Here is a 17,085-nt window from a genome sequence, read left to right as displayed (position 1 = left end):
GAGCAGAGTACCCAGTGTTTATATGGCCTACGATTGATCTTCATCAGGTTTGAAGATAACTGCCTCATAATGTATAGTATTGCAGAAAGGTTTTACAGAAAAGTTATTCAATCTAGACCTTGCAGTATTGATTAGGCTGTCCACAGAGCAGAAACAGTTTTTTTAAAAGATAAGAATAGAGGTTAACTGAAACTTAGAGATAGTGAAGGTAGTTTTTAGCCATGCACATTCCAAGACTTTCACAAAATGAGGTAGACAATCCAGCGTGATATTAAGGCAGAAAGGATACAAGAAGGATTAATGGAATTTGTACAGTGAAGGTCACCAGGGGAGGACTTTGAATTCCAGGAGACTCTTGAGCCTCAGCTGATGCCATAGAAAATGATACATGCACATTCGCACATTAGAAGGTGATTCATGCTTTTTTAAAAGATTTATTTATTTATCATGTATACAGTGTTCTGTCTGCATGTATACCTGCAGGTCAGAAGCGGGCGCCAGATCTCATTACAGATGGTTGTGCATCACCATGTGGTAGCTGGGAATTGAACTCAAGACCTCTGGAAGAGCAGTCAGTGTTCTTAACCTCTGAGCCATCTCTCAGAGGATACGAGGCAATAGATTACACATAGTAATAATTCTGTGAATTGAAAAACAATGAGAGCTTATGGTAAGAGGTACATAAAACACCGTGAATTTGAAAAGGAGTGGTCACAGAAGGAATTGGAGGGGCTCTGGGAAAAGATGTAAATACAGTATTCATATGTGAAATCTTCAAAACCAAGCACAAAATTTTAAATTTTTAAAATGAGATGAGCTATTTCAACTACAGACAGTTGAGGGAAGATGAATACAATCTGGTGTTTGGTAGAGCCCAAGGAAAGAGAAGCCGGTGATGGTGAGCAACGTTGATTCCCCAAGCTTCTGTTACCCTTTGACCAGCAACATAATGGGACACAGGCTTATGTAGAACTAGTTTGGATTCAGTCCAATGGGAAGTTAAAATCTCTTCAAACCTGATACACATGTTGTTGCTTAGCGTTGCCATTGCATGGTGTGGGACAGAGCCTACAGTGAGAAAACTCACAGCACTTCATTATGGTATGCAGATGACTGACTGTTGAAAATGATATAGAGACCAGGTGCATGGGGATGTACAGGAGTACAGGTTCTGGGAATACCTGACCCCCTTTTTTTTTCAGAGCTTTGTAGGTGCCTTCTTTTCAGAAGGGTCTGAGTCTCCTACTTAGGAGACACTTTAAACATTGTAGAATTCAGTTTAGGAAACACCTCTGGTCAATGGGTGGCAGTATTGCACAGTAGAAGGTGCCCAGACTATGTGAATAGAACAGTTGTCAAACCCTAGAACCATGCCTGCTCCTTTATCCCAAGGCTCCCAGCTCTATCTTTAGAATTATTTGATGTTTTCTTGGAAATACAAATTCCCATACTATAACAGTTAGAGGTTTTGATTCAGTCAGTCTGGAATGGGGCTAGATATAAGGGTGTGCTTTAACACACAAGGTCATTTTGAGAGTTAGCTAATTATGGAATTTGATCTTTTAGAAGTTTTGTTTTTATAGCATTGCTGTGAACGTTATATGAGGAAAACACATGATTCTAAAACAACATTTTCTTCCCCTTTCAAATATGCCATCATTTCTCATCAATTTGAAACTTGAGTTAAAGAGATTGTGTAGCAGAAAGAAAACTGGTGAATTTTCTCCAACATAATAAAAAAATATAGTATTAACTGGATAATACTGAATAGACAGCAGAAAGTATAATTGTTTTACTTTTTAAATTTTGTTATTTTGGGGATTATAATAAATAATAAATAAATATTTTCATATTTCCTTCCTCCAAGCTCTCCAATATACTACCCCTGTTCTATTTCAAATTAATGACTTCTTTTTTCATTAATTGTTGTTACACACATATTTATATATAAATTTAGGAACACACATATATACATTCCTAATTTTATGCAAATACAACATGTTTGACCTGTATAATTCTACTTGCATGTATGTTTTCAAGGGTAACCATTGGCATTGAATAAATAATTGGTGTGCTCTTCCCTGGGTAAGACTATTCTCCCATTCTCAGCATTCCTTAGTGGCCTGTATTTCTTTGTGTAGGCCTCATGGACTTTCCCTTGTCCACTTTAGCATGTATATTGTTGTCCTCATTCAATTTTTAAAAATCAGAGTAAAAAACATTCCAGAATTAAAATAGTGATAAAACAGATGAAGACATATCTCTCTCTATTTTAATATAAAGCTCACATTTATTTTTGCCAAGGTGATAATTTAATTTACAAATGTGCTGTGACATCTTAGTTTTAAGAAAAATAGCTTAGGTTAAATACACAATTCTCCAAACCAAATACAGTTAAATAAACAAATAATAGAATTCTATGTGTCAGTAATAGCAACTGCTATTTACAATACATACTTTTGGACTGACCATCCACAGGAAGGAGACTGAAAGAGTTCAACACAATCTACGTAACCACATGTGGCATACAAGTCTGCTGCCTTTGAAGCTTATAGTACATTGCAGTCAGTCTCATACAAATTATTCATCTTCCCAGTTTGGAAGGTGCTCTAATAGAGTCCTGCTGTGTTTCACGACAGTACCACAGCATCTCCTTCCATGTGTCTCTCCACGATCTTCTTGCTGATGCTTCCTCAATTCTCTGCCCGGATAACTTCCATGTTAACCCATTTTGAGTCATTTGTACTTCTGCTGGGCCTGCTGAGTCACCAAAGCAGGCCACGTTGATCACGCACGCAGTGTCACTGGTGTGGTCCTTCTGTCCTTGATACCATCTTTTAATTCCTGCTAGCCAGGAACTACTCACTTTAAGCTATTAGCCTGGAGGTCATTTAGAAGATTTAAGTAAATATTTGATTTCAGAAACCTGGGGTAAGAATCCTTTTCCATAAGTGTGTATATGACTTTTTGTGCTTCATCAAAAGATGTGGGGGTTGGTGCTTTAATCTTCTTGGCCGTAGATTCTCGAGTACGAAAGTCAATATTGATCTAAAAAAGAACAGAAATATTTGTTAATCAATGTGCACTTGCTGTTAGTGATATATTTTATTATGCTATTGGTGTTTTGGACACACCGTAAGAAAATGGTTTACATTCTTGTTTAAATCATTTCATATATGTCTTGAAATGCTATTCTAAGCCAGCCCTATACTAGGTGTATGAGAATTACAAAAGAATACAACAAAAAAAGGTTTTTCTTTCTGCATCTGTTTATGGTGTACTTGGGAGAAACAAAAATAAGTAGACATGAAAAACTTAAATACCCATAGAAAGTAGCTCATATACCAAAACAGAGAGCCATGGAAATTATATGTTTACTGAGTAGGAGTATTTTCCTGGAAGACCAACACTGCAAAGTAGTTGCATATGTCTTTGCTGCTTTGATTGGGTATTACAGTAGTCTGCATTTTATCTTTATGTGAGTTACAACAATTAGCTATGGGTTCCTCAGCATACCTATCTGGCCTGGGTCACCTCATCCATTACCCCACCCCATCAAGTTGGACAGTTTTGAAAAGTCAGTATATTTCATTTCTGTATCGATATTTTTACAAATACAGGGAATGGTCCCAATGAACTGAACATACAAATGGACATACCTATTTATAACTGAAATCATGATACCAAAGACTTCAATCTAATCGGTGTACTGTATGCTATTTCTCTAATGACAATGACCTTACTACTTACTTGTTTCACAGCATCTGAATGCACAAATGCTTTGTAGATAGTCTCTGCTTTGCTACTCAAAAGATCAGACTCTGTTTTCTTATAGTCTTCACAAGCCAACCAGAATTCGATATTCTCTTCACTGAATTCTGATTTTAGAAAATTTCCAAAGATACTTTGACCAGCTAAAAAGACAGGGGTTGAGTAAATCAATTGAGTCAGTAAATGAATATATTGTAGAATACATTTCTACTATTCCTATATCTACAAAGGTATGAGAGGGTGACTGATAAAATAGCTCTACAACAGTTTATGCGCAGCCTTAGAGATTCTGTTATGTATGGAAAAGGAATCTGGTACCAGACAGCCTGCTCCATAGTCACACACTGCTTTATGTATTCATGTACATGTGCTTTGCTTCCTGCTGTATTTAAATTGAAACTGACCTCTGCTGATTATAGAACAATGTGATTTATAGACAACAATATCTGAGAAAAAGCGTAGTGTGATTTTTTTGCAAGAAATGTTAATGACTGACCCTATTAACATCATGTTGAAAATTAAAAATATAATTTCCTCGTCCAAACGATGATAGTCAGCTAATGTTAGGTCTGCATGTCACCTGTATGCTTGGTACAGTGATTACATTTGCTAGTGTGGTTAAGATTTATATGCCATTTACTCAGCATAACTGTAAACTAAGTCTTGTAATTACATGATCAAACTATGCTGAATTTCTTTGAGCCCCCAAGTAATTTTCCTCAGTGTCTTTGGATGGAGAAGGGGCTGAACTTACTCTTCAGATCAAGTCTGCACTTACTTCTGAGTATAGTGTTAATTCTAATAGCATCTCAATCCTATGATGGGTGAGAGGAACTGATTTAATTCTTTCCTTTCTTTCATCAGAAACCCCCACAAACTTCTCATGAGCTTACCTATATTAAAATATGTATCATACTGGCAGTATTACTAGGTGTGCCCCAAATATCTTTAAGGCAGTAATAAACTGTGTCTTTGCATTTAAATTCTTGGTGCCTTTAAAATACCTTCCTTATAAGGTGGATGCATGAGGAGTTATGAGGATGACAAAATACTAAGTAAATGAATACTACTCTACATCCAACTGCACTAAGCACATTATTAAGTACCTTTCAAAATAGCAACTCATATGATATTTGCTTGTCTTTTAAAGATTTGAAACTGCAACATAATTTTATTTTGATTTTTGAAGGCTTATTTTCTTCATGGGTATGTGTGTGTCCCTCTTTCACTGTCTCCGTGTAGGAGCAGATGTGGGCATGTGCCCATAGAGGCCAGAAGCGGGCATCAGATCCTCGAGATCTGGAGCTACAGTTGGATGACTGTAAGACAAGTGTTGTGAGTGCAGGAAAGTGAAAAAAAAGTCTTTGAGAGCAGCAAGCAATCTTAACTACTCAGCAATCTCTCCAGCAACCCAGCATAAGTTAAGTTTTGTTCTTAAATCAATGAATACATGTAGTTTGTAGTTTTTCTGGCAGATTTGTTTAAAAGTCAGTGGTAAAAATCAAAGTCATAATGTGATAAAATTATCAATGACAATAAAAAACTAGAATACTACTTTTTGCATATTCTCTTTTCTTCCTTTGATAATGTGCATTAATCATAATCCAATCTACTAGATTATTGAGCTGACCCCAAAACAATGGATAATTAATGAATACTTACTCTGGTTAGCAAGAAGTTTTTCCAGAGATTGAGACCACTGCATTACTTCCTCAGCAGAAAGTCTAAAATTAATAAAACGACATAAATTAATAAACTAGTTTGAATAATTCCAAATGAAATAATAATGGTTGCTAACCTTTGATGACTAAAGATTCTCATTATAATGAGTTCTTTTTACAAATTTTACATATAAAATCCCTTATAGTTACCACAGTTATGAAAAATTCTGTCAAGACAGATAAAAAAATCCAAGTAGACAAAATAGAAAAATACAAACACGAATAGAAAATTGTTGGTCCATATTTGTAATTAATATCCATTGGCTCTAATGTAGCCTAATCTTGTTTGTCATATTACCTAAAATAAATGAAGCTCATTTCATGTGGCATTTTTGTATGCTTTTTAAAAAAAGAACAAGTCTTTACTCTAGCCCTGGCTGGCCTCAAACAAGTGAAAAATCCCTCTGCCTCAGCCTCCTAAGTACTGAGATTACATGGATGAACCACAATACCCAGAAGCATTCAAAATCAGTATCTTACAAAGATGAAAGTCAACTACCAGGAATCTTATACAGTTATAACATTTCAATACATTTAGTACATACATGTCTTTGGACTTGGATGATTTCATTCCAGATTCCAGATGTGGGATCATAGACCTCAGGTATGCTTTCACGTCCATTCCACTACAAAAGATCACAAAAAACTCTTACTTCTCTAGGAAAGTTCACTTTCTTTATAAAAGAAAAGGAACACAAAGCATACATATCTGAGGAAGAAGGTAATAATGAAACATAGATGATTACAATATTTTACTGTTTTATATGGAGCTTATTTTTATGAGTCAAAGTGCAGAAACATTCCCAAACTCTGCAATGTAGCATGTTTTATTTTAGAATAAAACTTAATCTCACTTATAAGTCACAACAGATAATTGCCCCGATCTACATAAAGTAAACGCCCGCATTCACTTCCATTCATTCATACTCCCTTGCTGGTAAAACACTGAAGGAACTTACAAAGTCTTTGGCCTCTTTCTTTGCGTTTTGTCATCTAGAAGTGAATGGCTAGCTTCTTTCAAATCCTTTGGGCTAGCAGAGAAGAACATTCCTGGCATTTTGTCCAGCCTTGGCATGGAGATGGCTGCAGTTCTCATGGTCCTCTCTCAATGAATGTCTGTTAGTCCTGGTCGGCTGCTTTATATAGGCAGACAGGCACTAGCTGTTCAGGGAGTCTGTTTATCAAGTGATGTTACCACAGACACTGGAAGTTCCTCCTTTCTTGGTGTGTTGTGACGTGTATCTTGAAGAAAAAAAGTGCACAGTGATGTCTTGTGGTTGAAACCCAAGCAAATGAGAGCAGGTCATTTGATTAGGAAGGCACGAAGCAAATTACACACACACACAGAGGAGGGCACATGTCTGGAGCAGGAGCGTCAGCCTTTAGTTTGAGGGATTGTATGCTTCTCCCTGAAAACCGTTATGTTCTAATCAATGTTACTATATTTACCGTGTCATGTGGAAATTCAGCATTAAAACTGCATCTTCCTCTATGCCTTGGGTAGTTCTTAACTGTAAAATCATCAGATCAAAATATTTTTTCTTTTTCAGGAATTGAAAATAGATTTTATTTATTTTTTATGCAATTCATTCTGATTATGGTTTCCACTCCCCCAGATCCTCCCAGATCCTCCCCCACTTTCCCACCCACCCTAATCCACACTCTTTCTTTCTCTCTGTCATTAGAATACAAACAGTCATCTAAAAGAATACCATAAAATAAAAGTAAACAAACCAGAATAGGTCCAAACAAACAAACAGAAGAGAAGAGAAAGAGCCAGAGAAAAGGTACAAGAAACATTCATAGACACAGAGACACATCCACAAACCCAGAAATCCCATTGGAACCACAAAACCTGAAACCATAATATATACACAAAGCACCCAACACAGAGCTAGAGAAGAATCCTGCTGCAGTAGATGGAAACAAATACAAAGACCCACAGCTGGACAATGAACAGAGAGTGAGAGACTTTGGAACACTCATTCCTAAAAGGGTGTCTTCATGAAATCCCTCCCTTCAGGAAGCCATGCAGAGGTAGAAAGATTATTAAGAGCCAGAGGAGATAGAGAACACCAAGGAAACAAGACCTGAACACAGCATGACTCATACACATATGAACACATATAGACTGTGGTAGCATGCACAGTGCCTGCGCAGGTCTGGGCCAGATGGGGTCCCAGTGTCCAGAGGGGAAGTGAACACACATCCTAATCCCTAAGCCAGAAGTTACCTGCAATTGATAACCTCTCAGAAAGGAAAAATTAGTTTTCTCCAATGGAGTCTCACTGTCAGTACCAAACACTCTTAAGGGTAGGACCCATGTCCAGCAGTAGATGAACTTAATAGCATTTTGGGAGGTTCTTTTAGTATTGTAATGACTTCTTAGGTTGTTTTCTTTTTCTTTCTTCTCTTTTTAAGTGTACTGATGACACTGTTTTAAGAGTTCATCACCACTACCCGCAGGAAGTAGCCGAAGGTCGACACTTTTTATCTGATTATTCTCCATATATATGGCAATCCCACTCTTAGGCATATATCCAAAAGATGCACATTCATACAAAATGGACATCTGTTTCACTATGTCCATAGCAGCATTATTTGTAATAGCCAGAATTTGGAAGCAACTCAGATGCCCTTCAACTGAAGAGTGGATAGAGAAAATGTGGTACATTTATACAATGGAGTACTATTCAGCAGAAAAAAAGCAATGGAATCCTGAAATTTGCTGGCAAATGGATGGCACTAGAAGAAACCATCCTGAGTGAGGTAACCCAGTCACAAAAAGGCAAACATGGTATGTACTCTCTCATATATGGATTTTAGACATAGATCTGGGGAGTGCCAGCCTACTATCCCATGGCCAGAGAGTCTGGGGAACAGAACCTTTATCCAATGGCTGATGGAAGCAGAGGCAGACTCCCACAGCTAAACACTGACCTGAACTCAAGGAACCCAGCAACAGACAGGGAGGACTGATGTGCAAAGGGGTTAAGACTGGGCTGGTTTAACCCCAAACAACAGTTTACCTGACAAGGGGTAGCTCATGAACCCCAGACTGATGGCTGGGAGGCCAGCATGGGTCTGATCAAGACCTCCTGAATGTGGGTGTCAGTGAGGAGGCCTAGGCAATCTATTGAGCCTTAGGTAGTAGAGCAGTGTTTATCCCTGGCATACAAATGGACTTTGGTGCCCATCCCACAATAACAGATGCTCTTGCACCCTGGACTCTTGGGGAAGGGTCTAAGCCCTGCCCTGGATAAAATGACAGATTATGGACACCCCCATGGAGGGTAAGGGAGGGAGTATTTGGGGGGGGTTGGTGGGAGGGCATGGGAAGAGGGGAGGGAAAAGGAGTGGGACCTGGAATTGACATGTGAAGCAACCTTGTTTCTAATTTAAATTTAAATTTAAAAATAAAAATTAACAAAAGTGTGGTTCACACGCAGATACTACATAATACATAAAAATACAAAACTGTAAAAATACAGTATCTGAAGAAAAACCCAAGGGAAAGTCAGTTTGTTTGGATAAATCGATCATTTGTGGTAGTTAGGAGAAAATAACTGAAATTTTGACACTGTCTCTGGAGACATATAGTCCAGCTTTGAGATGATGATACTAGCAATCATTACTTATTGGCAAATAACTTACCAGAGCAAAAGTATTAATATAACGTAAGATCTTACAGAGTTTATATGGGATGTATGGCATTTTATAGGATGGTCAAGTTAACTTTGGGCAGATTGAATTTGCCTCTGAAAAGAGATGTTTCTGATGGAATTAGGTAAAGTAGACTATAAAAATGGAGGAAAATATTAATTTTTCTTGTCCTTGTTTTAATCATTATGATACATAATTCCTGCAGTAAATATTTATAATATTACAAAATTCACTATGGCAATGAATGACTATTTTGTGCACTGATATCACCTGATGTTTAAAAGATAACATGATTCATTTAAGAATGAGAAATAGTGAGATGAGCTGGCCACTTTGAAAGTGACCCAAACAAAACCGACAGGGCTGCAGCAGATGACGTAAAGATGTGTTTGTTTACTTCCTGTGGTCCAGCTCAGACTGACTTTCCTGTTAGAATCTTTACCATTTCATATGTTTATTGAAAACCACTCGCTCCTGTAGATAGCCTTGGGCAAGTTAAGCTTGAGAAACACAATTTAAAGACTGTTTTAATAAACCATGATTACTGTTATCCAAGTATACTGGCAATGTCCAAAGGATGATTTTGCAAGAACTGTTCCTTTAGTTGTTATGAACAATAGAAGAAACAATAATAGCAGCAGAGGTTATGGCTCCAGACTTGCTTGGGATATGTTAGATTTTTACTGTTTCAAGGAACCATATCCTCTTTAGGTAGAGAAAAATGTATTTTTGTTTGGTATGCCACGTGTTGTTCTCATTGCTTCCCCTCCGTCTTCTCTCCCTTTCTCCTCATACTTTCTCCAGTGTTTCCCTTTTCTCTCCCAACAGCTCCTCTTCTGCTTTTATGGCAAGTGCATTCCAATAGCTTGTTTTTTCTTCCCCCCTCCACATTGAGATCTAGTTTTTTCTTTGGGTTTTCTTTTCTAGCTTCCTGACCCTGGTGTCCATGGGTGTACACGAAAGCAGGCAATACAGACACACATATAACAGACAAACACACACATACACACACACAGGCACAAACACCCCCCCCCACAAACACACACACAGCTTGTGAGTGAAAACATCCATTCTTTGTTTTCCTTAGTCTTCATTTTCTTTACCAGTAATTTCTGGCCATTTCCCTTTATTTGTCAGGGTTTTATTTTTCTGTATGGCTGACCGAAGTTCCATTGGGTATATGTATAATGTTTTCCTGATCCGTTCACCTGTTGTTGCTCATCTAGGATGTTTCCATGTTTTGTCTACTTTGAATAGTGCATCAATAAATGAATGTGCAAGCATCTCTGTGTATACTGACTTGGAATCCTTTGGGTATATGTCTGGGAGCGGGACTGCTATGTCTTCTGGTAGATCTATTTTAGTTTATTTTTAACTTCTATACTGATGTCCATAATGAGTGTTCCAGTTTATTATGCCACTAACAATAAGGAGAAGTCCTCTTTCCCCCACATTTTTCCAGCATTTTCTATCATATCTTTTATTGATAATTGCCAAGCTGAATATGGTAATATGGAATCTTAAAGTAATTTCAATTTGCATTTTCCTGTAGGCACAGGGTGTTGTGCAAATCAGGTTTTACAAAAAGTACCTTGACACTATGTTAAGAAACTGAGAAAAAAATACTTCTCATGTATTAAGGAACGGCTTTAATATTTCCAATGTATTTTTATTACAGCAGAATTGTTCAAGCTTGACCATTGGCAAACAGTTGTAATGGCTTTTCTAAGCTCAAATAAAATAATAAGTTCTTTAAAGAGGGGGTCCTTCTGAAATTCCTAAGTCAATTGGAAACCAAACCTTTAAAGGCCTCTTGTCAGCCCATACAAAGTCTATACATGTCAAAGTCAGGCAGATTTGGCCCAGGAATCCTAACAAGGCTCTGAAGGTTCTCTGTCAATCTCATATACTGCTACAGTCAGGTCTTTCTTCATACAATTCATCAAAATTAGAAAAATTGCCAAGTAATTTCACTGAATCAATAAGTGTATTTGAGACAGATCTCACAAAAACCAATAGAAAAAAAGAGCAGTGGCTTTCAGAAGCTTTCTCATATTTACCCTTTCTCTGTGAAATTGTCCTTAAATAACTAGGTCTGAAAGAAGAGCAGGGAAGGCACATAGACTGGCTGGCACTGAAAGCTTGGGAAATGAAGCAACACACCATTGCACTGGCTGCAAAACCCACATTCACTCTTTGTCTCTTTTATTGTGTTTAGCACTTATTGGAAAGTAGAGAAGATAGCAATAGAGAGAGATGGTCTTCAGTAAATAGATACCCATTTCACTAACAGGCTTGTGAGAGAATGGATCCTATATGTAGGGTTTGGAAGGGCTCTGGTAGATAGTTTTTGGTGACTATAATCATTCAGTTAAAGTGTTAGCCTTTCATGGTTCCTTGTGACCTGATTGACTATTTCCACTCATTATCAGGGACCTGGGCACCAGAAGACTCATTCAGGGTCTTCATAGTTGATGCTACTACCAACAGTGTTTCAAAGAATTTATTTGCAAATGTGTTCACTAAATTGAGTTGGAATAATTTACTGTGTGCAAGCTGGTAGGGATATTCCTGTCTAGTTCATATCATTTATGAATGAAAACACTAAGCATTTAGATTTTCTTATTTTATCTTCCAAATGAGGAAATCTGCTGATAGATTTTTCTTTAAAAAAAAAAACACAGATGTCTGCAGAGTAGTGACTTTGTTAGAGCTCAGTAAATTGCAACCGAACAAGATAAGAATCTAGTTTCTTTTTCTTGGCCTGTTTTGATTAACATCTAGTCAACACTGAATTTCTTGTTTCTATAATATGACCCTTTATAAGAAAATGGAACATGAGAGGTCTAAATTCTCAGACCCATATGACTTTATGAAATCTTACTCCTTTTACCTGGACTTCTTATCAATTAGCTTTTCATTAATAATACTGTTTTCCAAGTCACTCTTTGAGGAACCAAGTAAATCTTTAGCTAATATTTCTGATATGTTTTTCTCACATTGGATTAATTTTCATTTATTATCACTCTATTTCTTGTAAGCTTTTCAACATGGGAGAGTTACATCTGAATCAATCTTAATGTGCTTGGCAAACTAAATTAAGAATAGTCAGGATGCAAACATAGTATCATGATATCCAAATAAATGAATAACTTTGCTAAGAAAACATTAGCAATTATTTGAGGTCTTAATGGTGAATCCTATTTCACAGCACGTGCCATGAATAGAAAAGTATAGGAGCTCAAAGATCAGCACACAGAGGTACTTTGAAAGAGTATATTTTAAACAGCAGAGAGTAAGTAATGTAAACCTTACAAGGTTCTAATAGCAGGTGTCCAATGATTTGCTGTTACCACACATGGAAGTGATGACATCAACGACTTATTGTTCTGTTTCTCTTTTTTCATTATATGTTGTGATTTTCTTAGAAAAATCTATTAAGATGCACGGTTGCTCTAGACTTCCCACAATTGTGCTACTTTGTGCTGGCAGGTACAGTAACCCCTTTCCCTTTGTATCCTTCACAATGTTTTGCTCTTGTGTCAGTTAACATATCTACTTTGAGCTACATATATAGAACTGGTGCCTACCCTTACAGTCTAGTGTTCTTGGTACCGGAAGGCACTCTGCATGCTAACAAAGGAGAAAAGCAAACACCAATCCAGATGCACACTCTCTAATCTATACTGATATGCTGCCTGGAAGAGTCACTGCCCAATAAAAGCATAAGCTTGAGGGAGTAGCCAACCTGGATCTGATTGGGTTTAAGGCCCTCTGCATGAGATGGAGCTCATGCCTGACACTGCTCTGGTGGCTAAGGACTTGATACCAGATAGTCCAGGGTCCTACGGAAAAGCCAAATCTTACTGTTCTGCTGAAGGAACATAGCCATAAAATGTCTCCTAATAAGAGCCTGCTGTACTCGCAGGTCAGTGCCTTGCTCAACCATAATTAGAGAAGCTTCATCCTGTAGCAGATAGGAACAACTACAGAGACCCACAGCCAGACAATATGCAAAGAGTGGGAGGCTTTGGAATGCCCAGTCCTAAATGAGATGTTTCCATTAAATTCTTCTCTCAAGACTCAAGGAAACCCATGGAAAAGGAAGCAGAAAGATCACAAGAGCCACAGGAAAAATGGAGGACACTAAGGAAATAAGGCCTTGTAAACACAACATGACCCATGTATCTATGTACTTACAGAGACTGAGGCAACTTGCCCTGGTCCTGTGCAGGTCTGTGTCAAATGGGGTCCCATCGCTGAGAGAAGTAGACACATGCCCCCATTCCACTGATAACCACTCATAAATGAAAAGGTAGTTCTGTTCAACAGAGTCCCATTGGGGATACAAAAGAATCATTATAAAGACAGGCCCCATGCCGAGTTGTAGTTCGCCAACATTAAACCAACTAACTCAGTGGTGTCTTTGGAGACTCTTTGTTTCATTGACTCATTTTCTTCTGTCTCTTTTGTCATATTCTGGTTTGACTGATTCTTTTGTTGTTTTATTTTATTCTACTTTATTATTATTTTTTAGATGCTTGTTTTCTAGTGAGAGAGAGGAAGGATGTGGATTCAGATGGGAGGGAAGATGAAGAGGATGAGGGGAGGAGATCTTGGGGGCACTTGGAGGAGGGGAAACTGTAATCAGGATATATTTTACGAAAAACTTATTTTCAATAAAAGAAAAAGAGGGGAAATGAAATAAAGAATGGCACAAGTCTCATAGCAACCGAAGTGTGAAAGCTGGGAGCTCACTGTCGTAGAAATGGGAATGTTACTGAACCTTGCAATGGCTGTAGTGGTATGGAGGCCCACAGAGTTTCTAGACAGATGCACTGCACAAGGATGGCCACAGGAGAAAGTCATGCTGCAAAGACTGAGATAAACACCTGTGTATTCAACATACAGATAGTCATGTTGAGCCACAAGGGTCAAGAGAAATCGGGCCCTTGTAACAGTGGTAAACGATGGTAGGTGTCAGGCCTGGGTGTTTGGGGAGGGTCTTAAATGCTGTTCAGAACAGTCAAATACAGAGGTAGAGAGGAATGATTGACATGGAGGAAGGCACAGAGTGGAAGGTGAGGAAAGACTGCATGGATTGAGGTATAGCTATGTATCTCTGAAACATCTAAAACAGTGTGTGGTATGCACAGTGACCTCTTAATAAAGCCTTTCCAATAAAAGTGTAAATGTCTTCAGTTCAATTAGGAGTGGTGGACAGCTTCTATTGCCCAGTCTTATTGAGATGCCTGTCATTTTACACCGGACCTTTGTAGTTACAAGCACTAGAAACCCCACAGTAAACAACAATACCTAAAGCTTCTTGGAATATTTTAAAGAGTCAACGCAATGCAGAACAAAGTGATCCCTTAAAGTCGGTTTAGCCAGAGCTTAAGAGTCCTCAGAATCCCTGTAAATTATGAATGTGCTGAGTCCAGGACCTGCCACCAATTGGGAAAACATCTCAGCAACTCGGGAGGGGTATATTTCACGTCTCCCAAGGCAGGAACTGCTCACACATAAACAGCTGCTTTTTATTCCTGTTTTCCTGCCTGGCTGGTTTGTCTTACCATTGCTGAGTAGTAGAATACATTTAGTGAAAATTCAGAGTAAAGCAAGGAAAAAAATCTCAGCTTTGTTTTATTCCTTTTCTCAGTTGGTATGAAAGATCAAGAGATGTAAAAATCTTAAGCTGGTAGGAATTGTTCTTAGCTTTTTAAAAGTCTGGTCATATTAACTAGAGAATCTTTCTTTTTACCTTTTTAAAATTTAAATTAGAAACAAACTTGTTTTACATGTCAATCCCAGTTCTCTCTCCCTCCCCTCATCCCCTGCCCCCAACTGACCCCCTATCCTATCCCCTTTCTGCTCCCTAGGGAGGGTGAAGCCTTCCATGGGGGATCTTCAAAGTCTGTTATATCATTTGGAGCAGGGCCTAGACCCTCCCCGACATGTCTAGGCTGAGAAAGTATCCTTCTATGTGGAGTGGGCTTGCAAAGTTCATTCATGTACTAGGGATAAATACTGATCCACTACTAGAGGCCTCACTGTTTAACCAGATCTCCAAACTGACATCCATATTCAGGGGGTCTGGAACAGTCCTATGCTGGTTTCCCAGCTATCACTCTGGGGTGCATGAGCTCCCCTTTGTTCAGGTCAGCTGTTTCTGTGGGTTTCTCCAGCCTTGTCTTGACTTCTTTGTTCATCACTCCTCCCTCTCTGCAACTGGATTACAGAGTTCTGCCCAGTGTTTAGCTGTGGGTATCTCCTTCTGCTTCCATCAGCTACTGGATGAAGATTCTAGGATGGTATATAAGGTAATCATTATCCCTCATTATCGTGGAAGGGCATTAAAAGTAGCCTCTCCACTATTGCTTTGATTGTTAGGTGGTGTCATCCTTATAGATCTCTGGATATTTCCCTAGTACCAGATTTCTCTTTAAACCTATAATGGCTCCCTCTATTATGGTATCTCTTTTCTTGCTCTCCTCTATTCTTCCCCTGACTCGATCTACCTGCTCTCTCATGTCCTCCTCTCCTCTCCTCTTTTCCTCTTATCTTTCTCCTAACTCACTCTCTCCTCTCCCCATGCTCCCAATTAGCCCAGGAGATCTTGCCAGAGAATAACTCAAGAATCTTTTTGTTCTCATTTTCGTAAGACTGAAAGTTTATTTCATGTTTGTTTTCTGTATCTTGCTTGTGAGTGTGTGACTCTCTTCCCCCTGTTGGTTCCGCTTTGACCAGATTCTTAGCTGAAGCAGTGACATCTAAGTATGTCAGAAGCAATGTCGAGGGCTATCAACAGAAGACCAGCATGTGAGAGTTTGTTCCTTTCTGTTACCCCCTGGCTTCTTGCCTCATACTCTGTTCAGCAAGACTGGAGCATACTCGTTTGTCTATAACAAAGGACAAGGAAGCTAGAAGTGCTTGTGCTGAATTGTATTGGGAGAACAGATACAAGAAAGCAACACAGTGAGGATTGGTGGGAAAAGCATGGACACCGTGACAGTGGTGCTGGGAACATCCATGACAGTCTGTCTGGGCTTCACTGTTCACCTTGAGACTTTTAGGGATTCCTAAAACACCAGAATGGAGACTAAATCATAAATTAAAAGACTTGTGCAGTCTTGGAAATCATACCCCTTAACAGAATTATGTGGGAGTTTGTTATTTTTTTAATTAATCCACAAGGTTATAAAACAGGATATAAAAATATAATATGTAAAAATCTTTTCTGTCACTTTCAACTCTTCCTGAGTTCCCGTACTCTATATCCATCCCAACTTCATGACCTCTGTTTCTTGTTATTAAGAATCCCCTTTGTCTAATTAGAACTTCTTACATACACATAGGTGGGTAGCCATCCAATATGGCATAATAATCTGCCAGTGGCATCATCTCCAAAGGAGAATGACTTTTCCTCCCTTAGCTACCATCAACTGACATTTAGAGTGACTTGATATTGTGTAAATGACCACAGTGGTTGATGTGTATCAGCTATGTCATCCAGAAGTCAGGGTTTCTCAGCTCTGCTCCTCACCTGCCAGCTTTATAGCTTCAAGTTGTTACAAAATGTCAGTTTTACTGCAAGGTCTCTTAACAACCACCATAGTTCCACAGCTGTTGGTACCTCTCCATCTTATCTACCACCTATCTTTGATTTGCCTTTTTTCATTTTCATTCCACTTAATAGCTTCCAACCACGTAACTCCACATATGCTTGTGTTTCCATTGGATAGAATGAGGAATCTACAAGATCAGGACTATTTATTTATTTGTCTATTTAACCCCAATATCCCGAAGAGTACCTGGCATGTATGAAGTGGTGAGGGGAAGATCCATAAAACACTGAACCTTATGGGCCAATCCTCATATTAATTTTATTTCTCTAATTTGAAATCATTCATTAAGTACCTATTCTATTCTA

General features: G+C 38.4%; 1 protein-coding gene across 1 annotated transcript; it reads right to left on the bottom strand.

The window, feature by feature from the left end:
- Nucleotides 1–2,270: 2,270 nt before the first annotated feature.
- Nucleotides 2,271–6,671, bottom strand: Rgs1 (regulator of G protein signaling 1). Its single transcript, XM_005073463.4, has 5 exons — nucleotides 6,452–6,671; nucleotides 6,038–6,118; nucleotides 5,434–5,495; nucleotides 3,751–3,914; nucleotides 2,271–3,048 (listed from the first exon to the last, which is right to left on the bottom strand). Exons 1-5 carry the CDS (start codon nucleotides 6,586–6,588, stop codon nucleotides 2,863–2,865), a joined length of 630 nt encoding a protein of 209 aa, XP_005073520.1. The 5' UTR covers nucleotides 6,589–6,671; the 3' UTR covers nucleotides 2,271–2,862.
- Nucleotides 6,672–17,085: the final 10,414 nt, after the last annotated feature.

The sequence above is a fragment of the Mesocricetus auratus genome, unplaced genomic scaffold (assembly GCF_017639785.1).
Source record: "Mesocricetus auratus isolate SY011 unplaced genomic scaffold, BCM_Maur_2.0 Super-Scaffold_100676, whole genome shotgun sequence".
NCBI classification, from domain to species: Eukaryota; Metazoa; Chordata; class Mammalia; order Rodentia; family Cricetidae; genus Mesocricetus; species Mesocricetus auratus.
The sequence above is the reverse complement of the archived record's forward strand: the minus strand, read 5'-3'. Positions and strand labels throughout refer to the sequence as shown.

Excerpts from the sequence above, each read along its gene's own strand:
- Rgs1 (XM_005073463.4), bottom strand. The coding sequence starts at position 6,588 with ATGAGAACTGCAGCCATCTCCATGCCAAGGCTGGACAAAATGCCAGGA. Across the intron at positions 3,915-5,433 it reads AAAACTTCTTGCTAACCAGA|CTGGTCAAAGTATCTTTGGA; the intron begins GTAAGTATTCAT and ends CTGTCTTTTTAG. Across the intron at positions 3,049-3,750 it reads ATTCAGATGCTGTGAAACAA|ATCAATATTGACTTTCGTAC; the intron begins GTAAGTAGTAAG and ends GTTCTTTTTTAG.